The sequence below is a fragment of the Tachypleus tridentatus genome, chromosome 1, assembly GCF_004210375.1.
Source record: "Tachypleus tridentatus isolate NWPU-2018 chromosome 1, ASM421037v1, whole genome shotgun sequence".
In the NCBI taxonomy this organism is placed as follows: Eukaryota; Metazoa; Arthropoda; class Merostomata; order Xiphosura; family Limulidae; genus Tachypleus; species Tachypleus tridentatus.
The window spans coordinates 170,066,859-170,094,647 of record NC_134825.1 but is presented as its reverse complement, the minus strand read 5'-3'; the positions used below and the strand labels follow the sequence as shown (position 1 = coordinate 170,094,647).

The window sequence follows — 27,789 nt, the reverse complement described above, 5'->3', positions numbered from 1 at the left end:
TGATAAGGCCACCACTGACTCGCAATTCATACAAAAACATTGGATGTCGAAAGCTGTTGGCTTGATGACGATATATTTCCATGTTTTGTGGGCGAGTTTTCTAATTGGCTCAACAAAGACAGAGATTTGATTTGATTTTTTTATGAAACCGTGTGATTGGTCAGAGGGCCCGTAACCATGTATTAGAAAATACGCTGTAGGCGCAAGAGTTGTTGTCAATCACGAGGCCGAGTACAAACGGAGAGTTGCGAGTGAGCTCATTAGCGATGCATGTTGTTTCTTTCAGTAAGAAGAATCGAAACCAGGTCGTTAGAGTTTAGCCTCAGTTTGTGTACAAGCTATATTAATTGTTTCTTTTACGGGCTGTTGGCTAAGAGCTAGACAACGAGGCGAATTGATAGTCATGACCATTGAAGTCCGCACACCTACTGAGCATATGTCCGCCGGAGAAAGAAATAACGAAAACGGCATGTGCCCTCACGATCGTCGAACTTCTATGGAGAGTCCTAAACAGTCGTCATTTCTGATTCGAGATATTTTGAGCGAAACGTCCGACACAAGATATAGTTTAGTTGAGAAAGGACACGAGAATGAAATATCGACAGATTTATCCGACTTCAGTGAGTGTAAGCCTGATTTAACTCGAGAAATGAGGGAAGACAGTCGTGTTAAGCCTAATTATCCTCTAGTTGATTATGACGAAAACCGTGGAGGGAACACGGGAACCGATGAAGAAGACATAGTGACAGGTTGGTAGGAAATGTACTTTAATGTAACTGTGTAAGTTATCGACGAACAATTCTGATAACGTAAATATTACATCTCAGGGTTTGTTTTTAATGAATTCCTACAAAGGTGTATATTTACCTGTTCAATTTGTTTATACAAAATGAGTTTCAAACATTAAGATATTTTAATCATTTCAACAAACGTAAGTCAACGTCCTCATTGTATTGTTTTCAATTTTAGGTCTAAAATGGCTGAAGCTTTAAGCCTGTCTATAAAAAGTATTTTTAGATTGTATTATAAATAGTAATATGTAAATATGATCAGTTCACAGATTTGTAATATTGGCAAAAATAAATAATGTGAGCATTGTCGTAGTGAAAATATTTTGAAGTACGTTTAGCTATACAATCCACGATCAATCGATATATGTTTGTCTTTAAATCATGTTTCTATAAAAGTTTGTTTTCTGTTGGAGTTGAGTAACCAATGACTTGTCCAGGTTTGGCGCAACTCTTCTTTAAAAGGACATTGTCATACTTGTTAGTTTTGTATCTTTTACACATTACTAGCGATGTGTGATACACATTAAGACGTAACGTATATTGATCTAAAGTATGTGAACTGTTAGAGCAGTATATAATTGACGTTTTTTTATACGTAATTAGTAGTTGTAATGTTGATGTTTGGCTTCTCGTTTCCCAATCCTGTATTCTGAAGGGTTGAATAGAAATTAACATGGTAGATATCCGACAAGTATAACGCAAGAGAACTGTACAAAGTAATTTTTTTTTTTGTTCTGTTGTTTGACACGGTGATCATGAGACGTGGGTTTACATCTTCATTGCTGTGATAGCTAATAGATATGCGTATTATCACTTGAACTCCTATCGGTAAATTGAATGAAAGTTAAACCTAACTTTACGACGTATTCACATATCATTCACAACCGTCGAGGCTCGTATATTACACAGTAAAGAGTAATATTTATCTTTCGGTCTGTTACACCACCAGATGTAAAGACAAAAATTGAGTACATTTCTAAATAAAATACACTTGAAACTTCGACAGCAATTAGTGGGACATTTCTTATTATTATTGGAACCTTTGGTTAATTTTGTATATGAATCGTATTAAGTTACCCGTAACTAACAAAATCATTGACCCACTAATAATTTGGTATATTAAGAGTTCAGAAAAATGTGTTTAGAATTCCGATTGGCACATGGAGCCCACCGGATATTCTACAGTTAGGCTAAGGGTTAGGGTTAAAATCTCAAGACAGATTTACTGAAGGCGTGAATTTTAACGAAAAACCAGCAAACGTTATGGATCGAGTTACTTTATACCCTCAGATTAGTTAGGTATTATCATAGATGGTTTTATGAGTTAGTTGGTATTGAATAAAAACAACTGTGGGGGCCGGATTAAACTCTTGGGGGGGAAAGATAACATGTGATATAAGAGCACCTATATATGTACGTCCATATATGTGTATTATAGAATTATATACGTAAGACTGGTACTTTTAACTTTCAAAAGTAAACAAACAAAAGCAGTATAGGGAAAGCAGAAAATATTCATTCGCATACAATATATATATATACTTTAAAGAACAAATTCACAATCAAGTATAATAGGTGGACATAATTAAGTGATTAATTATTTTTCGAAATTAACTAAATAAACTTTTAAATAATTAAAGCTAGGCGTCGTTACTTGTCGTCTGCCCGTCTCATCTGTGTATGTTTAGATAGTAACTTGAAACTGGTCTATTGTGGAACGAATCAACAAAACGAAAATTGTGAACAGTAATTATGGTTGTTGCCTACTGGAAGAGGTTTTGCTGATTCTTTTGAATGGGGAAGGGACTACTTCTGGGGAGTCCCAAGCTTCAGTTTGGTTAGATTGTCCCTTAGTCCGGCTCTGAAAACTTTGTAATGCATAGACCTACTTTTTCATAAGCAATCTACGTGTGTCCGCTGTATCAGCGGGTATGTTATATTTATTTGCTCAAACTTAATATCTCCTAACCTGGCTTACGTCAAATGGAGAAGTGCCCCATTCAACAGAACACAATACCTACTGAGACTTGTGCAATGATGGTGAAAATCCATAGTATTGTAGGTTTTCGTTTTTTCTTTGTGTGTTTTTTTCTAAGTTTCCATATATACATACTTCGGTCTTATAATTCATATCAAACTGTATTATTGTTTTATTAAACATGTAACTCTAGTTATCGGAGAGAATATTTAACGATTTATGTCCATGCCATAATTATCAGTTTTTCTCTGTGAATCGTTTCATACACTGTTTCCAGCTTTAGGCTATAACATTTCAGACGGGGATAACATGTCTCATAAATCATGATATGTATGTTACAAAAATTACATTCTAAGAGAGAGAGACCGTTATTAGAATTCAGGTGGCCAAAGGCTAAGTATGAAGAGAGCTCGCCTATAGTGTGACACAAATTTCTGGCCTGGTTACCTACAACGACAGGTCACAACATAAATCAATCTGTAATTACGTGTCACTTGGTAAATGGTCAAGCTCATTGAACTTCTTATTGGATTTGTATACTTAGTACATTGTGGAGTACACTTTGTAGCTGGTAAGATACAGTTTATCAAATCACTCTTGGCTTTAAGTAGTTACTGGCCTCCATCTGAATGGTCAGTTAATGGTCATTTTACTTCTAGCCGTCTGAAAAGTTTTATGACTTAATAGTCGTGACCCACTCGACTCAGGTTGGATGCGCACCTAGAGAAAACCACTTCCTTATAGTTCTGTGGTCGATGTAATAACTTGATGTGTGTATGTCAGCCATGTTTGAAAATAAGCACAGGTGCGTACGTCCTCCAAGCATTGTTTAAACAGTACAGTTCCCCAGTCATGTGTATGTTTATACAGTACAGTTCCCCAGTCATGTGTATGTTGAAACAGTACAGTTCCCCAGTCATGTGTATGTTTAAACAGTACAGTTCCCCAGTCATGTGTATGTTTATATGTTGTTCTTTTATACACTCAACATACATAAAGCCACTCATTTTGTTACTCCATGATTTGTTAAGATTATAATTTCCCAGACATGCATGTTCATGTTTAGTTCTCTTCATACTTTAACCGTTGATAAACTGTATAAACTCGCATGTATTCTTGTTTCCCTTCAAATTGCAATTTCTATACACCCTGTATATAATTGCAGGATTACGCATGTTCTCTTGTTAACCTTTTATAGTTAAAGCCTTGTTCATAGTGAATAAATTACTGAATTACTTGTTATGTGTATGGCTGTTTTACTCACCACAGTGAATCTATATTTACATAGAACTTAAATAACATTTAGCATTGACGCTACTAGTTTATTCTTTTGAGTTATTCAGTAAGCAAGTGGTTATATAATACTAGAAATAAGAATGAAGAGGTGAGATTTACCGGAGACGGTATAACCAAAGTTATCAGTTTCGTTTTAGCCTTTCATTTACCATACATTCATAACTCACGCCTTTTCCAATTATACAGCTAGAAACCAACGCATGCTCAGTTGTTTTCTATTCTTAGTGTCAGCTTTCGAAACTGTATCATTACAAAGTCGTGTATTTTCCTTACAACTCAAGATTTGTTGAAACTTTAAAAATTTACGTTCATTCCTTGTGGCTGTGGTTTGTGTTGTTTATTATTATATATCGTCGGAAGGTAAAAGTCAGTGTTAAAAATGCTATAATAATGGATTTTGACACGCTTTTACCAATGATGGATTATGAATGAGGCGCAGAGGTATAAAGTTTACCAATTTTGTTAGTTGGTGTTCAGATAAGTTCTAACTTTATAATTCAGTTATAACGATTAGTAAAACATTTATGAGAGGTTATTTTCGTCTGTTTTTTGTAACCAACTAATTATTGTAAATTAGATTAAGTTGTGTGTTTTATATAATATGGTTTCAGAATCGTTGCACCGGAGCGTCCAGCCCTCGTGACACTGATCTCTGTTGTACAGCCAATTTTGTTGTAATTTAACCGGTCACTAGATCCAGCTGTATATAGAGCTGACTTAACATGGCCAGGCTGCCTACCACCTGTTCGCTCACAGTCGCGCGTCGCTGCACGAGTCACTGACAGTAAAAACGTTCCGATCAATAACGGTCAATCGAGAAACAATTTTCTTTGAATTTCGCTAATATTCGGCCTCTGGTACAGAACTTATTACCAATGATACGTTAATTGTACCACACGAGTACCCCGTACTCCCACACTGATTGATTCTTGAATCAACGTTTTCAGCAAGTTATATTATAGCTTATATAATTGTAATATTAGTGACAGCGGTACCAGAGTTGAAGTGTTTAAAGTAGTGCATGAACCGACCGACCGAGTTGGGTTTGCGATAAATAATTCGCCATGGGATTCAGCGCTGTTGGCTCTCCTAGTGGCTCGGCGGTATGTTGGAGCGTATGTACCCTGAAATTAGGGGCTCGTTACATGTTTATCTACCTGTTTAAATAAAAGCATAAAGCATAGCAAATGTTTAATTATGTGATTTCTGTTAATATTAAAGTGAAAATAATGAAATGTACATTCTTCAGGTTACTGAAGACTTGCGTTTGTGTTGCGTGTTAGGAGTATGAAGCATGATTCTACACATGCGCGTACAAAGTAAAATAAGAGCCTTCGTGGAGATTAAAAAGAATAAAATCACACATAGCTCACCTTACGCGTCACACATAAATAAAGGATTGATACGGTATTTTGTTACGAGACAGGTGTATTACGCGTCAGCAAGCTGGTGGTGACTCATGAAATACCTAGAGGAAAACAAAATTCTTTTAGAATGTACAGTCGTTTATATAGCAAACAGTTGACTTGTCACCGAGTTTATATGAATTTCGGGAAATTCTACTCCTTTAACTAAGCCTTTTTATAGCTCTAAATACCTCAAGATTCACTGTTAAAAACAAACAAATGTTTCAGTAGTGTTGGTCTAAGATTGGCTTCTTTTTACGAACAAATCACGCTTAGGCTTAACCACGTACGTAAACGGTAACATTGCGTCTAATGATCTGGTAACAGATAGAATTAAGTTCGTTGTTATTAAACTTATCACGCGTAAACCTAGTAATATGATACATTTTAAACAGTCTTTTGATCACTGTTTAGCAATACTAAGGAAAACAAATTACCAAATCATACAAGTTTAATATAGGGGGCATGTCAGCGGTGCACAATGGTGAGCGAAAAATTCAAAACGCTGGGAAGTTAGGCCTGCAACTTTCCAGCACCTATTAACCCTAACGGTGTAATTGAAGCTAAAACTTTTCCCTGGAGGTCCGGAAACTCAAACCGTGGGAAGCCCCAGGATCATAGGCTTGGTGTCCACCTGCGCGTGAGCTTGCCCGTTCATCCCCTTCCAGAGTCAATAAAAACAATAAGGTCAGTAGATTATCTGAGAGCTTCAGAAAGGAACTCCCGGTGACTGAATCCTCCAGACTGCCAAAATCATCGACACCTCATTACCGATAGTAATCGCTTTCGAACCATTAACGTCGTTTATGATCGCTCGTACGTGAACAAGCTATCTGTACCTACAAACAAAAGAGAAATTTCAAACATCTGTCTTTAGTGAAGGCATCGTTTAACAACACATTTAAAACGCAAATAATTTAGCCAATGCGATTGTCGGTCAGATAACGCCTATTTTGTGTGTGTGTGTGTGTAATTTCCTGCCGAACTGCATTCACGCCTGCGACAGCTGTTAAGTTTGTAATTAACTTGTACGTAAATAAAATAACTTCAGTGTAATGTAGTTGTATATCTCAGTTCTGTTTGTAAAGGATATCCTCGTACTTTCTGTATAGAATTATCTTATTCACTGGTGCTCACTTCTGAGGCGTATTATGATACCCAAACCTGACGCGTATTTATAAGGTAAAAAAGGCCTAACTCTCGTGTGAAGAGTGCTGTGCAAGTATTGACGTTCGTCTGCCAAGAATGGAGTTGTATTGATAGTAATTTTACTCAACTAGAATTATACGATACAGACTGATTAAACTCACTGTATATCGTAGAAACTAAAATAAACAGAGCAAGTCGCGTTACACAATTTCCGTTTAATACTTGGTACAGCGAACTAAACATTAAATTTATAAATATGTTTGTACGTTTACCGGTTCACCGAACTGCTAGGAATGTAAACACACTTATGTATTTAGGCTTAACATCACGTTTATTAAACAATGTTGAAACAAAATTTGTTTAACTATTCAGACGTCAGATGCTGCAACGTATATTGGACTAAAATTAACCCATAAAGTTGTCATTACAGAATATATCACGTCTCTACAGTTGTCATTACAGAATATATCAAATCTGTACAGTTGTCATTACAGAATATATCAAATCCGTACAGTTGTTATTACAGAATACACCAAACCTGTACAATTGTCATTACAGAATATATCAAACCTGTACAGTTGTCATTACAGAATATACCAAACCTGTACAGTTGTCATTACAGAATATACGAAACCTGTACAGTTGTTACAGAATATATCAAAGCTGTATTTTGGCTGATAATGGACGCTCAAAACACCCTGTTTCTCGTGATGACTAACATACGTAGAAATAATGGTAGAAGTATGTTCTACCTGCTTACTGCTAGAAGACACCGACAAGCTTAATTGAAGACTTCCTTCCTAGTAATTGCTTCTGCACTGTAATTTGTCGTGAAGACCCGGGTCTTTGGGAGGTCAAACCGTGAGCCATGAGAAAGCGTCTTTCGCTGTTGTCCCTGATTTGGATTTCGGGGCAGTAGACTGACCTATCAAAATGTCGATTGTTCTGGGGGTCAGGATCACTCCACTTAGCGGAACAGTAGTCGGTTAAAGACGGTTCGCCTCATCTATCAGAAGATGTGAGAACTAGTGATGAGTTCGTTGACGAGGGAATGACATGGCGTTCGGAAGAGATACCGTGTTTGAAATCTTTGTGAGACGATGTTATATCGACATATATTTTAAGCAAAGTTATGTGAAGTATATTATAAATATTTTTAATTTAAAAAATAAGAAAAGATAAAACAACAAAATATGTCGTTAAATAAATTCATTAACCTTCAATATTAATGTCAAGGTCAACATATATATCGGAAAAAAATTAAAGTGGGAGATATTGTACCTTCAGGTCAAAGGTTGATACAAGATAAAAACCATCGACAATGTGAAAACGAGGTTTTGAACTGTTTCTATTAAACACAAGGTTACACAAAGGTCTATCTATGCTTGCCAATCATGGTAATCGGAACCCACTTTCTAGTGATATACGTCCGCAGACATACCATTGTGTCACTGGGGCGCGATTTTAGAGTGAGACACCCATCCGTCTACATATGGTAATTCTGTATGGAACTGCTACTGACATCGCTCCATTAACATATTATAATAGAACCTTTAACTGTACGGAATTTTTTTGTACCTGATTATTTTATCCGTATTTATATCAACCTGTACGGTATATAATATTCTGTGGTGAATTATAAGAAAAAAGTTTTATTTTTCAAAGAGACATTTTTTTCTTGCAGCGCTTTAATATAATTTATTTACACATTAATTTACTGAGACGACTCAAAATATCGTAAAATTGTTAGGGTGGGAAACACGATCAAACGCGTTTTGAATGTTTCAAGGCAACTAGAAACTGAAATCGAAATTTATTTCGGGCCCTTGTTCTCAATGTCATCGCTGTCACAAATGTGCTACATAACACACGAGACATTCGATTGGGTTTCATACTGGTTAATTTTAACCACAATACTTTTGAGCAGTTACACAACGCGTTGCGGTAAGACCTGTAGCAGAGCACACAACGCAAATCAAAGGTATGCACGTACTTTAAAAATTATATTATTCACACAGTTGAAGTGTCAGTATCTGTAGGTTAGGGAAACATTATATTGTGTCGGAACTATTTGCACATGCGGCGTGAAACAATGTAAACATTGTATACAATACCAATGCACGAATAAAACAATTATCATATATGTTACAAACAGTAACAAAAAGTTGAAATCGTATTACTATGCCTTAATAAATAATTTATAATATTATAAACTACGTATTCTTAAAGCTTTCCTAAAGGTGTAATTTCTGTCGTTATGAATATCACTGGTCATGTGTAATTTTGTAGGCTTCTTCATATTGGATTTCAAACTTTGGGCGTTATGCCTCTGAAACGACCACAAGCCGAAATTTATGTAATTATTACTTCGGTCATTTTGAGACTATATACTGTACCCACAGCATGTGTTGAAACCCAATATTGAGCAGTGTAATTCTGTAATACTACTGTTGAGACATCAGGGGACATTCATGTGAGATTCTGGGCGCTTTAAAACACGGTCGTGCCTTCTCCTTCTGTGAGTGTCTTAGACCGTTAATCCCAACAAACATGCATCTCCTATTATAATATAATCTTTAAACGTGAACTTTACATAGAAATAATTACCAAGCTATTAAATAAGGTATTATTTACAGTATTTCCTTTTCTATGCATTACTTAATCACTTCTGTAGGTAGTCACGTGACAACAACAACAATAATACACTTTTAGTAGTAGTATTAAATAAGGTAAAACATCAACAACAGTCAGTGTTAGTTCTGTAGGTAGTCACGTGACAACAACAATGATACACTGTTAGTAGTAGTATTAAATAAGGTAAAACATCAACAACAGTCAGTGTTAGTTCTGTAGGTAGTCACGTGACAGCAACAAGGATAACACTGTTAGTAGTAGTATTAAATAAGGTAAAACATCAACAACAGTCAGTGTTAGTTCTGTAGGTAGTCACGTGACAGCAACAAGGATACCACTGTTAGTAGTAGTATTAAATAAGGTAAAACATCAACAACAGTCAGTGTTAGTTCTGTAGGTAGTCACGTGACAACAACAAGGATAACACTGTTAGTAGTAGTATTAAATAAGGTAAAACATCAACAACAGTCAGTGTTAGTTCTGTAGGTAGTCACGTGACAACAACAAGGATAACACTGTTAGTAGTGGTATTAAATAAGGTAAAACATCAACAACAGTCAGTGTTAGTTCTGTAGGTAGTCACGTGACAACAACAATGATACACTGTTAGTAGTAGTATTAAATAAGGTAAAACATCAACAACAGTCAGTGTTAGTTCTGCAGGTAGTTACCTAACAACAACAATGATACACTGTTAGTAGTAGTGTTAAATAAGGTAAAACATCAACAACAGTCAGTGTTAGTTCTGTAGGTAGTCACGTGACAACAACAATGATACACTGTTAGTAGTAGTATTAAATAAGGTAAAACATCAACAACAGTCAGTGTTAGTTCTGTAGGTAGTCACGTGACAGCAACAAGGATAACACTGTTAGTAGTAGTATTAAATAAGGTAAAACATCAACAACAGTCAGTGTTAGTTCTGTAGGTAGTCACGTGACAGCAACAAGGATAACACTGTTAGTAGTAGTATTAAATAAGGTAAAACATCAACAACAGTCAGTGTTAGTTCTGTAGGTAGTCACGTGACAACAACAATGATACACTGTTAGTAGTGGTATTAAATAAGGTAAAACATCAACAACAGTCAGTGTTAGTTCTGTAGGTAGTCACGTGACAGCAACAAGGATAACACTGTTAGTAGTAGTATTAAATAAGGTAAAACATCAACAACAGTCAGTGTTAGTTCTGTAGGTAGTCACGTGACAGCAACAAGGATAACACTGTTAGTAGTAGTATTAAATAAGGTAAAACATCAACAACAGTCAGTGTTAGTTCTGTAGGTAGTCACGTGACAACAACAATGATACACTGTTAGTAGTAGTATTAAATAAGGTAAAACATCAACAACAGTCAGTGTTAGTTCTGTAGGTAGTACGTGACAACAACAATGATACACTGTTAGTAGTAGTATTAAATAAGGTAAAACATCAACAACAGTCAGTGTTAGTTCTGCAGGTAGTTACCTAACAACAACAATGATACACTGTTAGTAGTAGTGTTAAATAAGGTAAAACATCAACAACAGTCAGTGTTAGTTCTGTAGGTAGTCACGTGACAACAACAAGGATAACACTGTTAGTAGTAGTATTAAATAAGGTAAAACATCAACAACAGTCAGTGTTAGTTCTGTAGGTAGTCACGTGACAACAACAAGGATAACACTGTTAGTAGTGGTATTAAATAAGGTAAAACATCAACAACAGTCAGTGTTAGTTCTGTAGGTAGTCACGTGACAACAACAATGATACACTGTTAGTAGTAGTATTAAATAAGGTAAAACATCAACAACAGTCAGTGTTAGTTCTGCAGGTAGTTACCTAACAACAACAATGATACACTGTTAGTAGTAGTGTTAAATAAGGTAAAACATCAACAACAGTCAGTGTTAGTTCTGTAGGTAGTCACGTGACAACAACAATGATACACTGTTAGTAGTAGTATTAAATAAGGTAAAACATCAACAACAGTCAGTGTTAGTTCTGTAGGTAGTCACGTGACAGCAACAAGGATAACACTGTTAGTAGTAGTATTAAATAAGGTAAAACATCAACAACAGTCAGTGTTAGTTCTGTAGGTAGTCACGTGACAGCAACAAGGATAACACTGTTAGTAGTAGTATTAAATAAGGTAAAACATCAACAACAGTCAGTGTTAGTTCTGTAGGTAGTCACGTGACAACAACAATGATACACTGTTAGTAGTGGTATTAAATAAGGTAAAACATCAACAACAGTCAGTGTTAGTTCTGTAGGTAGTCACGTGACAGCAACGAGGATAACACTGTTAGTAGTAGTATTAAATAAGGTAAAACATCAACAACAGTCAGTGTTAGTTCTGTAGGTAGTCACGTGACAGCAACAAGGATAACACTGTTAGTAGTAGTATTAAATAAGGTAAAACATCAACAACAGTCAGTGTTAGTTCTGTAGGTAGTCACGTGACAACAACAATGATACACTGTTAGTAGTAGTATTAAATAAGGTAAAACATCAACAACAGTCAGTGTTAGTTCTGTAGGTAGTCACGTGACAGCAACAAGGATAACACTGTTAGTAGTAGTATTAAATAAGGTAAAACATCAACAACAGTCAGTGTTAGTTCTGTAGGTAGTCACGTGACAGCAACAAGGATAACACTGTTAGTAGTAGTATTAAATAAGGTAAAACATCAACAACAGTCAGTGTTAGTTCTGTAGGTAGTCACGTGACAACAACAATGATACACTGTTAGTAGTAGTATTAAATAAGGTAAAACATCAACAACAGTCAGTGTTAGTTCTGTAGGTAGTCACGTGACAGCAACAAGGATAACACTGTTAGTAGTAGTATTAAATAAGGTAAAACATCAACAACAGTCAGTGTTAGTTCTGTAGGTAGTCACGTGACAGCAACAAGGATAACACTGTTAGTAGTAGTATTAAATAAGGTAAAACATCAACAACAGTCAGTGTTAGTTCTGTAGGTAGTCACGTGACAGCAACAAGGATAACACTGTTAGTAGTAGTATTAAATAAGGTAAAACATCAACAACAGTCAGTGTTAGCTCTGTAGGTAGTCACGTGACAACAACAATGATACACTGTTAGTAGTAGTATTAAATAAGGTAAAACATCAACAACAGTCAGTGTTAGTTCTGTAGGTAGTCACGTGACAGCAACAAGGATAACACTGTTAGTAGTAGTATTAAATAAGGTAAAACATCAACAACAGTCAGTGTTAGCTCTGTAGGTAGTCACGTGACAACAACAATGATACACTGTTAGTAGTAGTATTAAATAAGGTAAAACATCAACAACAGTCAGTGTTAGTTCTGTAGGTAGTCACGTGACAGCAACAAGGATAACACTGTTAGAAGTAGTATTAAATAAGGTAAAACATCAACAACAGTCAATGTTAGTTCTGTAGGTAGTCACGTGACAGCAACAAGGATAACACTGTTAGTAGTAGTATTAGATAAGGTAAAACATCAACAACAGCCAATGTTAGTTCTGTAGGTAGTCACGTGACAGCAACAAGGATAACACTGTTAGTAGTAGTATTAAATAAGGTAAAACATCAACAACAGTCAGTGTTAGCTCTGTAGGTAGTCACGTGACAACAACAATGATACACTGTTAGTAGTAGTATTAAATAAGGTAAAACATCAACAACAGTCAGTGTTAGTTCTGTAGGTAGTCACGTGACAGCAACAAGGATAACACTGTTAGTAGTAGTATTAAATAAGGTAAAACATCAACAACAGTCAGTGTTAGCTCTGTAGGTAGTCACGTGACAACAACAATGATACACTGTTAGTAGTAGTATTAAATAAGGTAAAACATCAACAACAGTCAGTGTTAGTTCTGTAGGTAGTCACGTGACAGCAACAAGGATACACTGTTAGTAGTAGTATTAAATAAGGTAAAACATCAACAACAGCCAATGTTAGTTCTGTAGGTAGTCACGTGACAACAACAATGATACACTGTTAGTAGTAGTATTAAATAAGGTAAAACATCAACAACAGTCAGTGTTAGTTCTGTAGGTAGTCACGTGACAGCAACAAGGATAACACTGTTAGTAGTAGTATTAAATAAGGTAAAACATCAACAACAGTCAGTGTTAGTTCTGTAGGTAGTCACGTGACAGCAACAAGGATAACACTGTTAGTAGTAGTATTAAATAAGGTAAAACATCAACAACAGTCAGTGTTAGTTCTGTAGGTAGTCACGTGACAGCAACAAGGATAACACTGTTAGAAGTAGTATTAAATAAGGTAAAACATCAACAACAGTCAATGTTAGTTCTGTAGGTAGTCACGTGACAGCAACAAGGATAACACTGTTAGTAGTAGTATTAGATAAGGTAAAACATCAACAACAGCCAATGTTAGTTCTGTAGGTAGTCACGTGACAACAACAAGGATAACACTGTTAGTAGTAGTATTAGATAAGGTAAAACATCAACAACAGCCAATGCTAGCTCAGTAGTTAGTCACGTGACAACAACAATGATACACTGTTAGTAGTAGTATTAAATAAGGTAAAACATCAACAACAGCCAATGTTAGCTCTGTAGGTAGTCACGTGACAGCAACAAGGATAACACTGTTAGTAGTAGTATTAAATAAGGTAAAACATCAACAACAGCCAATGTTAGTTCTGTAGGTAGTCACGTAAGAACAACAACAAGGCTGCACTGTTAAACCTCTTCTTATTTAAGGTGGAGGACAGTAACCAGTAGCTAATGTTAAACCTACCTGTTAAAGCAACAAGTACCAATATTTGTTTTTTCTCTAAAGGGCTGATTGAATACATATATAATACATATATAATCGTAAAAGGAAATATTATATACAAACGGTTTAAAACAGAGAAGTTTACTTTCATACACAGTAATAACAATGACTTAAAAAAGCAGTAAGTATTAGTTCGAATGACGTAACGTCTTATTATTGATGTTCAAAATCTATTGTCGTCTTCGTCCGCAAAATGGAGACAAACTGGGAAGCTTGGTATTTGTGTTGTTGATAATGAGATATATTTTCTTAATTATGAAGGTAGAAAAGTATCCGCACGCGCCGAGAGTTTTTCAGACATGATGTTTTATACTGCCCATGATATATTGTCCTTTTCCTCTGTTTTCTTCATTGGTTTTGAATTCGCGCAAAGCTACACAAGGGTTATCTGCGCTAGCTCTCTCTAATTTAGCAGTATAGAAAGAAGGAAGGCAGCTTGTTATCACCACTCACCGTGAGCTACACTTTTACTCACTAAAGCGGGATTTGCCATTACTTTCTAACGTCTCCACGACTGAAAGGACGAACATCTTTGGTGTGACGGGAATCCGAACCCGCAACTCTCAGATTACGAGTCGAGTGCCCTAACCACTTGGCCATGCCGGGGCCCATCATCTTCTTTATTCTCAAAAATGAAAACATTCACGTAACAAGTATTTACATTAAAGGTACAAAGTTGATAACTTTTAAGAAATGTGTAGTGAAATAAAACCCGTTAAGATGGTCCTCCAGTAGCACAGCGGTACGTTTGCAGGCTTACAACGCTAGGGAGCGGGTCTTGATACGTGGGCAGAGCACACGTAGCTCATGGTGTGTTGTGTTGCTTTGTGCTTAAATTTAAACAAAGAAAAACATTTTAGACGTTTAAAAACTTTAACTACGTAGAAGTAAAAAATAAAGGCAATTGTTTCACGTTTCGATTTACAGTATTCAATTTTATTCATATAACTGGACGGATCGACTATAGGAGTAACTGGACGGATCGATTATATGAGAAACAGTGTTTCCTAGTTTCCTTTTTTCCAGGTGAAGACAGCCAGGAGAACGAAAGAAACACAAATGGTTCCTTCAGAAGTAAGAAACAAAGAAAAGCTAGGACAGCTTTTACTGATCACCAGCTCCAAACATTAGAGAAATGTTTTGAACGACAGAAATACCTGAGTGTTCAAGAACGAATGGAACTGGCATCAAAGTTAAACCTAACCGACACACAAGTCAAGACTTGGTACCAGAACAGAAGGTGAGTAATGGTGAAGGTTGAGTATATTGTTGTCAGTCTGTTATTTGTACAGAAGGTGGGTGAGGATGGTGTTGAGTATATTGTTGTCAGTCTGTTATTTGAACAGAAGGTGGGTGAGGATGGTGTTGAGTATATTGTTGTCAGTCTGTTATTTGTACAGAAGGTGGGTGAGGATGGTGTTGAGTATATTGATGTCAATCTGTTATTTGTACAGAAGGTGGGTGAGGATGGTGTTGAGTATATTGTTGTCAGTCTGTTATTTGTACAGAAGGTGGGTGAGGACGGTGTTGAGTATATTGTTGTCAATCTGTTATTTGTACAGAAGGTGGGTGAGGATGGTGTTGAGTATATTGTTGTCAGTCTGTTATTTGTACAGAAGGTGGGTGAGGACGGTGTTGAGTATATTGTTGTCAATCTGTTATTTGTACAGAAGGTGGGTGAGGATGGTGTTGAGTATATTGTTGTCAGTCTGTTATTTGAACAGAAGGTGGGTGAAGATGGTGTTGAGTATATTGTTGTCAATCTGTTATTTGTACAGAAGGTGGGTGAGGATGGTGTTGAGTATATTGTTGTCAGTCTGTTATTTGTACAGAAGGTGGGTGAGGATGGTGTTGAGTATATTGTTGTCAATCTGTTATTTGTACAGAAGGTGGGTGAGGATGGTGTTGAGTATATTGTTGTCAATCTGTTATTTGTACAGAAGGTGGGTGAGGATGGTGTTGAGTATATTGTTGTCAGTCTGTTATTTGTACAGAAGGTGGGTGAGGATGGTGTTGAGTATATTGTTGTCAGTCTGTTATTTGAACAGAAGGTGGGTGAGGATGGTGTTGAGTATATTGTTGTCAGTCTGTTATTTGAACAGAAGGTGGGTGAGGAAGGTGTTGAGTATATTGTTGTCAGTCTGTTATTTGTACAGAAGGTGGGTGAGGATGGTGTTGAGTATATTGTTGTCAGTCTGTTATTTGTACAGAAGGTGGGTGAGGATCGTGTTGAGTATATTGTTGTCAGTCTGTTATTTGAACAGAAGGTGGGTGAGGATGGTGTTGAGTATATTGTTGTCAGTCTGTTATTTGAACAGAAGGTGGGTGAGGATGGTGTTGAGTATATTGTTGTCAGTCTGTTATTTGAACAGAAGGTGGGTGAGGATGGTGTTGTGTATATTGTTGTCAGTCTGTTATTTTTACAGAAGGTGGGTGAGGATGGTGTTGAGTATATTGTTGTCAATCTGTTATTTGTACAGAAGGTGGGTGAGGATGGTGTTGAGTATATTGATGTCAATCTGTTATTTGTACAGAAGGTGGGTGAGGTTGGTGTTGAGTATATTTGGTTCAATCTGTTATTTGTACAGAAGGTGGGTGAGGATGGTGTTGAATATATTGTTGTCAGTCTGTTATTTTTACAGAAGGTGGGTGAGGATGGTGTTGAGTATATTGTTGTCATTCTGTTATTTGAACAGAAGGTGGGTGAGGAAGGTGTTGAGTATATTGTTGTCAGTCTGTTATTTGTACAGAAGGTGGGTGAGGATGGTGTTGAGTATATTGTTGTCAGTCTGTTATTTGTACAGAAGGCGGGTGAGGATGGTGTTGAGTATATTGTTGTCAGTCCGTTATTTGTACAGAAGGTGGGTGAGGACAGTGTTGAGTATATTGTTGTCAATCCGTTATTTGTACAGAAGGTGGGTGAGGATGGTGTTGAGTATATTGATGTCAATCTGTTATTTGTACAGAAGGTGGGTGAGGACGGTGTTGAGTATATTGTTGTCAATCCAGTTATTTGTACAGAAGGTGGGTGAGGATGGTGTTGAGTATATTGTTGTCATTCTGTTATTTGAACAGAAGGTGGGTGAGGAAGGTGTTGAGTATATTGTTGTCAGTCTGTTATTTGTACAGAAGGTGGGTGAGGATGGTGTTGAGTATATTGTTGTCAGTCTGTTATTTGTACAGAAGGTGGGTGAGGACGGTGTTGAGTATATTGTTGTCAATCTGTTATTTGTACAGAAGGTGGGTGAGGATGGTGTTGAGTATATTGATGTCAATCTGTTATTTGTACAGAAGGTGGGTGAGGACGGTGTTGAGTATATTGTTGTCAATCTGTTATTTGTACAGAAGGTGGGTGAGGATGGTGTTGAGTATATTGTTGTCATTCTGTTATTTGAACAGAAGGTGGGTGAGGAAGGTGTTGAGTATATTGTTGTCAGTCTGTTATTTGTACAGAAGGTGGGTGAGGATGGTGTTGAGTATATTGTTGTCAGTCTGTTATTTGAACAGAAGGTGGGTGAGGATGGTGTTGAGTATATTGATGTCAATCTGTTATTTGAACAGAAGGTGGGTGAGGATGGTGTTGAGTATATTGTTGTCAGTCTGTTATTTGTACAGAAGGTGGGTGAGGATGGTGTTGAGTATATTGTTGTCAGTCTGTTATTTGTACAGAAGGTGTGTGAGGATGGTGTTGAGTATATTGTTGTCATTCTGTTATTTGAACAGAAGGTGGGTGAGGATGGTGTTGTGTATATTGTTGTCAATCTGTTATTTGAACAGAAGGTGGGTGAGGATGGTGTTGTGTATATTGTTGTCAGTCTGTTATTTGAACAGAAGGTGGGTGAGGATGGTGTTGTGTATATTGTTGTCAGTCTGTTATTTGTACAGAAGGTGCGGGTGAGGATGGTGTTGTGTATATTGTTGTCAGTCCGTTATTTGTACAGAAGGTGGGTGAGGATGGTGTTGAGTATATTGTTGTCAGTCCGTTATTTGTACAGAAGGTGGGTGAGGATGGTGTTGAGTATATTGTTGTCAGTCTGTTATTTGTACAGAAGGTGGGTGAGGATGGTGTTGAGTATATTGTTGTCAATCTGTTATTTGAACAGAAGGTGGGTGAGGATGGTGTTGTGTATATTGTTGTCAGTCTGTTATTTGTACAGAAGGTGGGTGAGGATGGTGTTGAGTATATTGTTGTCAGTCTGTTATTTGTACAGAAGGTGGGTGAGGATGGTGTTGAGTATATTGTTGTCATTCTGTTATTTGAACAGAAGGTGGGTGAGGAAGGTGTTGAGTATATTGTTGTCAGTCTGTTATTTGTACAGAAGGTGGGTGAGGATGGTGTTGAGTATATTGTTGTTAATCTGTTATTTGAACAGAAGGTGGGTGAGGATGGTGTTGTGTATATTGTTGTCAGTCTGTTATTTGTACAGAAGGTGGGTGAGGATGGTGTTGAGTATATTGTTGTCAGTCTGTTATTTGTACAGAAGGTGGGTGAGGATGGTGTTGAGTATATTGTTGTCAGTCTGTTATTTGTACAGAAGGTGTGTGAGGATGGTGTTGAGTATATTGTTGTCAGTCTGTTATTTGTACAGAAGGTGTGTGAGGATGGTGTTGAGTATATTGTTGTCAATCTGTTATTTGAACAGAAGGTGGGTGAGGATGGTGTTGTGTATATTGTTGTCAGTCTGTTATTTGTACAGAAGGTGGGTGAGGATGGTGTTGTGTATATTGTTGTCAGTCTGTTATTTGTACAGAAGGTGGGTGAGGATGGTGTTGAGTATATTGTTGTCAGTCTGTTATTTGTACAGAAGGTGGGTGAGGATGGTGTTGAGTATATTGTTGTCAATCTGTTATTTGAACAGAAGGTGGGTGAGGATGGTGTTGTGTATATTGTTGTCAGTCTGTTATTTGTACAGAAGGTGGGTGAGGATGGTGTTGTGTATATTGTTGTCAGTCTGTTATTTGTACAGAAGGTGTGTGAGGATGGTGTTGAGTATATTGTTGTCAGTCTGTTATTTCTACAGAAGGTGTGTGAGGATGGTGTTGAGTATATTGTTGTCAGTCTGTTATTTGTACAGAAGGTGGGTGAGGATGGTGTTGAGTATATTGTTGTTAATCTGTTATTTGAACAGAAGGTGGGTGAGGATGGTGTTGAGTATATTGTTCTCATTCTGTTATTTGAACAGAAGGTGGGTGAGGATGGTGTTGAATATATTGTTGTCAATCTGTTATTTGAACAGAAGGTGGGTGAGGATGGTGTTGAGCATATTTGGTTCAATCTGTTATTTGAACAGAAGGTGGGTGAGGATGGTGTTGAGTATATTGTTGTCAGTCTGTTATTTGTACGGTTTAGTGATTTATATAACGGAATTTGAGGTTTTTATATCTGTATGTATATATATGTGTGTCTGTCAATTACCATAGTCGATAATATGACGTGTATCATAACTACATTTTTGATGTTACGTCGAATGTGTAACGGCATGGAAAATCTATCACTTTGGGGAATATAATGACTCTTTTCGACGTGAAATATTCATACACTCAGATCATAACAAAGGTGTTTTCAGATCTGGAATTTAGAATCCCAAGTCGGGGATATACGTTGTAGTTAATTGTGGGGGATTTGAAAAACAAAGGAATAGTGGATCAAAATAGGGGATTAGAACCACCTAGAGAAAGACCTGCAACAAATCATACCCTGTTCATGGTAAGAAAAGTATGGTATCTTTTGAAAGAATAGAATTCGCAAACACAAAGGTCAACAGCAGAATCCGTCTTCTTATTCCAGACAACATTAACATCATTATCGAGAAAGGATCTTCGTCTGAATAAAATCGATACCAGCAGGGTATGTATTCACCAAGCTAAGGCTTTCAGTCATATTTCAGTAGTTGGGAAGTGAAAAAATATATTCATGCTATTTCATATTCCATATCGGTCAAGTCGTTTATATATTACTGTGCGATGAGTGTTGAAACTGGTGGTAGAAAACCGTCAGACTCGCAAATTATATGGATTGTGGAAAGACTATATAGACAATGACGTTTTGGAAGGTATATTAGATGTTTATAGACTGTATAGACAATAACATTTTGGAAGGTATATCAGATTTATATAGATAATAACCTTGACCGTATAGACAATAACTTAATAAAATGTTTCGCGAAATTCAACACATCAACGAAGGTCAGCTTTATCACGGAAGTTTGATGACCTTGATCATTTGTATAGTTGTACAAAATAAAAGTTTCATGTCGGTTAAGTTTTAAGTAAACTCTTGAGATAAATACAGTGGAAGCAAGTAAATTTTAATGAAAACTCGCTGTGCTTGTTCTAGAACCAAGTGGAAGAGACAAACTGCTGTAGGATTGGAGTTGCTTGCAGAAGCAGGTAATTATGCAGCTGTCCAAAGGATGGTGCAGACAACGCCCTATTGGCTGTCAAAGTTCACCTCTTCCCCACCACACCCACCTTTGGGCAGCCTGACGAGTCTGGACTTTTACTACAAGCAGTCCGCTGCTGGACTTCTCAAACCTCTTCCTTTCAAGTTATATCCTCCTTCCATGAGCTGGCTGCCGTCACCCAGCAGTGTCGTTCCTCTGTCTGCGACGTCCCGAGAGACCTCCGAGAAGACCCCACTCAGCCAGCCAGCTGCTTCTAGCTCTTACGCACATTTGAAAGAACTTTCTTGGCCGTCACTGAACGATAGGCGAGATTGGTGACACAAAACCAGCGAGGAATCACAGTTGTTAAAGAGAGTGGAATGGTGGTATTAGCCAAACGGAGTGTGAATTTTTTTATACTATGAACGTTTCGCTGTTTAGTCTAAAATCAACTAAGATTTAGATAGATGAAATTGACGAACGAATCCTTTGCGTAGTGTGTACACGGCATTTTAAAACATTTTACATCGAAGGCCGTTTTAAAGTTAAAACCAATATTTAATAACAGTAAATTAACGGAGAAAAATTCTTTACAGAAGTTTTACAGTACAATAAAAATCTGGGCTTTAATAATTCTGTGATAGAAATATTAAATCATAATGATAACGGAACTGAGAAACGCTGCCAGAAATGCAGTAATAATAATATATATACTTTCCTCATTAGAACCAGTTTTACTGACTCAGTATCCTATTTTCCTTAAAGTTCCTGTAATTTGTGATGTAAATACATTGTGTTTAGAACCTGAAAGTGTTTAAAAGGCTCAGTTTACGAATGTCCTTATGATTTCGACGAACTTTTAAGTAGCTTTTAATATTCAGCCATATTTAAAACGAAGGTGACTTGAATTTACTAACATTAGGTATAGATTGAAAACGTCTAAAATGTGATCCACAAAGTGTAAGGGTTTAAAGCAGTTAAAGTTATGTTTTTAAACAATAAGAGAAATGGCTGAATGTTCAAACACAGCTAAGCAGTAAGAAGTGGTTATTATTTCACATATCAAAAATAGACATGTGAAAAGGTTCAAATGAGTTCTGGTGTTATAAAAGAAATAAAAACGTTAAATTAGCTTCAAGTTTCAAATGCCATTGGTGTATTAAAAATGTTCTCTGTGTTCAGACGTAAATGATGGAGTACGAATTGTCTGAAATCAGGGCATATCCTGGGCATTAGAGTTTAAAAGAATAGCCTACACGATAAAACATAACTAGAGACCGAAAATATAAATGTAATAAAGTAACATGAAAGTTAAGATTTTTTAAAATAATTAATAATGTTGAGTCGACACTAAAGGAGGGGAAGTCCCCATGAGGGGAAGAACCCCTGAGACGTTGTTCTTCCCTGAAGTCACTCTGTCTCTTAATTTGATTTTACAATTATTTTGGATGTAGTCTCATTATATCTGTTATATATAAATACGTTCATGAATGTCATGTGACCACAGCTATATAAATAACCAAACTTAGCAGGTTGATCAATACGTTTAGTTCATGAATGTAATGTGACCACAGTTATATAAATAACCAAACTTAGCAGGTTGATCAATACGTTTAGTTCATGAATGTCATGTGACCACAGCTATATAAATAACCAACCTTAGCAGGTTGATCAATACGTTTAGTTTATGAATGTAATGTGACCACAGCTATATAAATAACCAAACTTAGCAGGTTGATCAATACGTTTAGTTCATGAATGTCATGTGACCACAGTTATATAAATAACGAAACTTAGCAGGTTGATCAATACGTTTAGTTCATGAATGTCATGTGACCACAGTTATATAAATAACGAAACTTAGCAGGTTGATCAATATGTTTAGTTCATGAGTGTAATGTGACCACAGTTATATAAATAACCAAACTTTGTAGGTTGATCAATACGTTTAGTTCATGAATGTAATGTGACCACAGTTATATAAATAACGAAACTTAGCAGATCGATCAATCCGTTTAGTTCATGAGTGTAATGTGACCACAGTTATATAAATAACCAAACTTAGCAGGTTGATCAATCCGTTTAGTTCATGAGTGTAATGTGACCACAGTTATATAAATAACCAAACTTAGCAGATCGATCAATACGTTTAGTTCATGAGTGTAATGTGACCACAGTTATATAAATAACCAAACTTAGCAGATCGGTCAATCCGTTTAGTTCATGAGTGTAATGTGACCACAGTTATATAAATAACCAAACTTAGCAGGTTGATCAATCCGTTTAGTTCATGAGTGTAATGTGACCACAGTTATATAAATAACCAAACTTAGCAGGTTGATCAATCCGTTTAGTTCATGAGTGTAATGTGACCACAGTTATATAAATAACCAAACTTAGCAGGTTGATCAATCCGTTTAGTTCATGAATGTGCAGTAATTTTAAAAACAAGCTTCAAACGTCGATTAGACATGGCGTTAACATTGAGATAGAATTAAAATATTGAAGACATTTCACGAAGTTTCACGAGATCTCTTATTGAGAGAGTGATCATGATGACTTCCCTCCATATGTGCATCCGAGGGCAGAGTCACAGTGGTGAGGGAAGTCATAGAGTTGTAATAAAAACGGTTGGGTGGTTTTGACTTGAAGACTAGGGTGTTCGAAGTAACTGTTGTTTAAAAGGTGAAATTTAGATTTTATTTTGAGCTAAAATCCAAACGTTTTCTGTTGGTTACTAAATTAAACAAACAGAATTTTTAAATAATTTACATCAACACTCTGAATTAGGTGATAAAGGTTTAGACGTATTCTCAAAAACTGAAAATAGCAAAACATCGAAACTATTCAGCCAAATTCGAGCTAATAATAAATACTAAACAATGTAAAAACATATATATATATACTGGATAGTACGCACTTGAAGATTTTTGCCCCATCTGTGACGTTTGTTTGTTGTTTAGGTATTATACACTATTCTATGATTAACTGGAAGTTGAAATAAGAAACTGACCACATTGTCTAAACAATGGTATTTTGCGTAATGTTATTAATTGTTATTTTTTCTATGTATGATTGTATATATAAAATTTAATGAGTAAATAGGTTTAGTTCTCCAGTCGAGAGAATGTTTACAATGCCGCTGAGGTTCCTTGGCTTATTTCTGTAAATAATCTTAAATAATGTGTAAAATATTTTCTTATTTTTAAAATATGAATGTTCAGTTATTTGTATGTCTTCGTGTTAGGACTAAAAGACTACAGTTATTGTGTAGACCAAACAAATTCAGTTATTGTTATAAACACACGTTCACCCTGATTTTACCCATGATAGCATTTCTTGTATTACTTTTATGTCGTAAAAAACTAAAGCATTGTGAATGGAAATTTCATAAAAAATAATTTCTGCACTTTCTTTGGTGTACGTCCACTGTTCATATAGTTTAGGACTTTATTAACTAATGTTTACAATAAAATACTTGCAAAAATATTTGAATACCAGTTGTCACGTAGATATGTATTCAGTACAAGTGGATATATTGTATGGCGTTTTTTTTAATAATAAATATGAACAAAAATAATTATTTTTTACCCTTCTGTTTTTTTTTTTTCGGATGATGAAATCATAGGCAAAGAAAATAGTATAAATAGAAGAAAAGTCAAAGTATCTCTTTTTCCGTTTTTATCAGTTCTGCTCGATTTATCTGACTTTTCTGAGAAAGTACCTCTTGACACTACAATGGTTGTTACTGTTTGTTATATTCACAAAGCGATGTTAGGTAAACCAGCGAAACGTAGTTGTATGTTGTTTTTTTTCCTAAAGTGAGGTTTTGAAAACACTTGTTTGATTTGTATAAAACACTTTTAAAACGTCGGATTATCTTGTTTTCAAGAAAAGAAGCACACGTGCGACTGGTAAATCTGTATCACATACAAACATATGTGTTTTTGCGTCATAAGCCATCAGATATCCACTGATTCGCTGCAGACAGAAACGAAGTTGAGTAGCTCTGTTGTTATTTCATACTTTGAACTTAGAATTAAATTAATTACAGCGAGTGACGGAAGACACGTAGAAGTTCATTAATTATTGGCCCTCTATGAATCCACATCACACAAAACATGCTCGCCATTTTCGTTGTGGCGGCGTTACAATGTGACGGTAAATCTCACTATCTGTTGGTAAAAGAGTAGCCCAAGAGTTAGCGATAGGTGGTGATGACTAGCTGCCTTCCCTCTAGTCTTACACTGCTAAATTAGGGACGGCTAGTGCAGATAGCCATCGAGTAGCTTTGCGCGAAATTCAAAACAAACCAAATAATTAATTATTAAAACTAAAACTTACAAGCCCACTACTCATATTTATATTCGATTGTTGTTGTTATCTCAAGTAACAACAAATATAGCTGTTCAACTTTAATCAGTGATGACGAGAAAACCCACTTGTAGAGAAAAATATACATGTAAAAACGGTTTGTTTGGGTTGAGAAAAAATTTATGTCGAGGAGCGAACAACGATCATCGTCAGGTTCACAAAGAAAGAAAGAGGTAACTGACCACGTGTTTGAAGGGAGTTGTGTAACTGAGTGTAGGAATGTAGAGGGCGTGTTTAGATGTTTGATTATATTTATTAATATAGGTATAAAGGTGTGCCTTTGTATTAGATTATTTTGGTGATGGGTTGTTGTTTGAGTAAGGCTTGTTTAATTGTGCGTTTGTTTATGTTTGTTTCTTCATTCAGTATTTGGGTGTTTTCTATGGTATTGTTATGTTTATTTGATTTGCAGTGTTCGAAAATGTGTGAAAATGACTTTTTGTGTTCTTTGAATCTGGTTTCCATTTTTCTACTTGTTTCTCCAATATAGAAGTCGTAGCAGTTATCACATTGTATTTTATAAATAATGTTGGTGTGGTGTTTGTCAGTGTAGTTTTTACATAGTATAGACCTCAGTTTTGTGCCTGGTTTTTGAATAAATTTGGTATTAACTGGAATGTCATATTTTGTTACTACTTTTTTGCCAAAGCTACATTGTCAACCGAGGAGAAAATCGAATCCAGGATTTTAACGTCGTAACTCCGTAAACGGGTGACAAACAGGTCAACACTGTAGAAAAATATTTTCACATCAATGTTGCACACGCTTAAAATTGTAGCTTCGTATGAGAAAATAAGAGTGCGTGCCACTGAGAGGAAAAAATTATTGTAGAACGTGAATGTCTCATAAATGAAGTTCCCACTGGTCTGAGAATATGGTTAGTTCTAGCAGGTCAAATTAGATTACCATACATGACTGCATGACGATGTCATGCCAGATGATTAAATTGTATACTTAGAAAATCTTAGGTGTCTGTGTAATTACGTAACGTAGTGTTTGTGTGTGTGTGTTTTGTTATAGCAAAGTTATATTCAGCCCATCTGCTGTGCTTTCCGAGAGCAATCGAATCCCTGATTTTAGTGTTGCAAATCCAAAGACTTACCACTGTTCCACCTGGGGGCATGTAGTACAGACCTAATACATGACGGGATAGTGTAACGAAGCAATGAAGACCCGGCGTGGCCAGGTGGTAAGACACTGACTCGTAATCTGAAAGTCGAGAGTTCGAATCCCCGTCAGACCAAACATGTTCGCCCTTTCAGCCGTGGGGGCGTTATAAGTGCCGTTCAGTTCCACTATTCGTTGGTAAAAGAATAGCCCAAGAGTTGGCGGTGGGTGGTGATGACTAGCTACCTTCCCTCTTGTCTTACGGCTAGCGCAGATAGTCCTCGTGTAGCTTTGGGCAAAATTCAAACGAAGCGATAATTTTATAAAACGTTGTAGTTAATCTGTTTTTCCATGATGCATATAATCCGCTTGGATTCCAGTGGTCAACATTGAATAGTCATACAAACAACTTCTGGTATCTTATTCTAAGCGTCAAATATTTCTAGATCTTTGTCGTGGTTGTCAAAGTAAACTTTTAATGTTGTCTATGCACCTTTGTCTTCGTCTGTTTCTGTGGTTATGGTCCCTTTATCTTGGTGTTGTGGTCACATGGTGACCTGACATAATAACCAAAAAACCTTTACGTCACATGATGTATTGCTATAAATCCACCTTATGTGTGTCTATATACACACATAAATATAACAGCACTATCTGTTGTGTGATCATATAACTACTACACAGGGTATAGATGAATCTTAACCAAAACTGGTGTAGAGATTCATTGGGGGCTCAGATAGCGTAGTTGTTTTGAGCCACAAAACGCAAAATAACAGCGAATTAATTGGGTCTATGGGGAGATATACATTTTGTTTGCGTTTTTTTTTTCACTGCTTAGCCTCCCCTTTTGATGGGTCTTCAACCAACTTTGGCATGAAGGCTATTGGGCCGGTGAGAGATAGTTGCAAGTTTGCGGTTTTACATTTTATGCTGTGAAGTTTTTATGTGCGTTTTTTACAACTGCGTATGAGGGAAACGGCTTTTTCATGTCCTAAGATGACCTTTCATTAATTTACATAACTTCCGTCCAAGGACGGGTAGTTTTCAGAATAAGTCTATCGTTTATGAATACTCGTTTACTGCTATCAAAGATATAGTTTGTTAGTGGATCATTGGTAAGTCTAAAGACACAGATAACCCATTGTGTAGGTTTGTGTTTAACAAACAAGCCAACAAAAATTAAGGATATATCAACGATGCCCTCTGGTGGAAAAAATGAAACACTTCCGTGAGAAAAGTCAAAATATCAAACGAACAGAAAGTGAAGAAACGCCTCTGACAACCGAACCATTAGAGTTCAGCAGAGCAAGAAAATTAGCACTTAAGACTATACTATTAAATCAGAAACTCACGAAGAAAATTTTGGAATACCCAATTCAAGAGCTTGAAAATCAGGGCAATTCTCGAAGCATGGCGTTCCGTTAACTTCGTGGGATGGTAAAGGGCGTGAAACTGATTTGAATTCCTCAGTTCTGAGAGAACTTTCTTGAGTTTCTCTTCACATAACGACTTAAACTACCCTTCTCACTTGTGTGTCTGATGAAACGAGAGCTTCGAATAAATCATTTGTTCCGCCTGTAGCATTGAAATTATCTGTATTGTAATGGCACTTTGTTTGAAACTTTTGCAATATGTGCTATTAAAAAACTTCAAAAATACCTCTGAAAAAATCTCAACCAGAGCACTGTAAAGTTGGGGAGAATTTCTAATAAATTTAATGTGAGTACCCGGTAAATTTGTAAGGCAAAGTAAAAACACAATAAACCCCCCCTCTCACCAACTTATTTTATAAACTACAAATATAATATCTATTAATAAAAATCGTACAACAGTATTCATACTGTGAAAGAACTCTTGCTTATATGATACTGGAAAAACTTTTTTATTACGCG

At 36.3% G+C, this 27,789-nt stretch overlaps 1 protein-coding gene across 1 annotated transcript; it reads left to right on the top strand.

Moving 5' to 3' along the window:
* On the top strand, positions 1 to 23,782 carry LOC143230174 (uncharacterized). The gene is made up of 3 exons (XM_076463266.1): positions 1 to 749; positions 15,060 to 15,273; positions 20,371 to 23,782. The coding sequence occupies exons 1-3, from the start codon at positions 404 to 406 to the stop codon at positions 20,753 to 20,755; spliced, it is 945 nt and encodes a 314-aa protein (XP_076319381.1). The 5' UTR covers positions 1 to 403; the 3' UTR covers positions 20,756 to 23,782.
* The last annotated feature ends 4,007 nt before the right edge of the window (positions 23,783 to 27,789 follow it).

Excerpts from the sequence above, each read along its gene's own strand:
- LOC143230174 (XM_076463266.1), top strand. The coding sequence starts at position 404 with ATGACCATTGAAGTCCGCACACCTACTGAGCATATGTCCGCCGGAGAA. Across the intron at positions 750-15,059 it reads TGAAGAAGACATAGTGACAG|GTGAAGACAGCCAGGAGAAC; the intron begins GTTGGTAGGAAA and ends CCTTTTTTCCAG. Across the intron at positions 15,274-20,370 it reads ACTTGGTACCAGAACAGAAG|AACCAAGTGGAAGAGACAAA; the intron begins GTGAGTAATGGT and ends TGCTTGTTCTAG.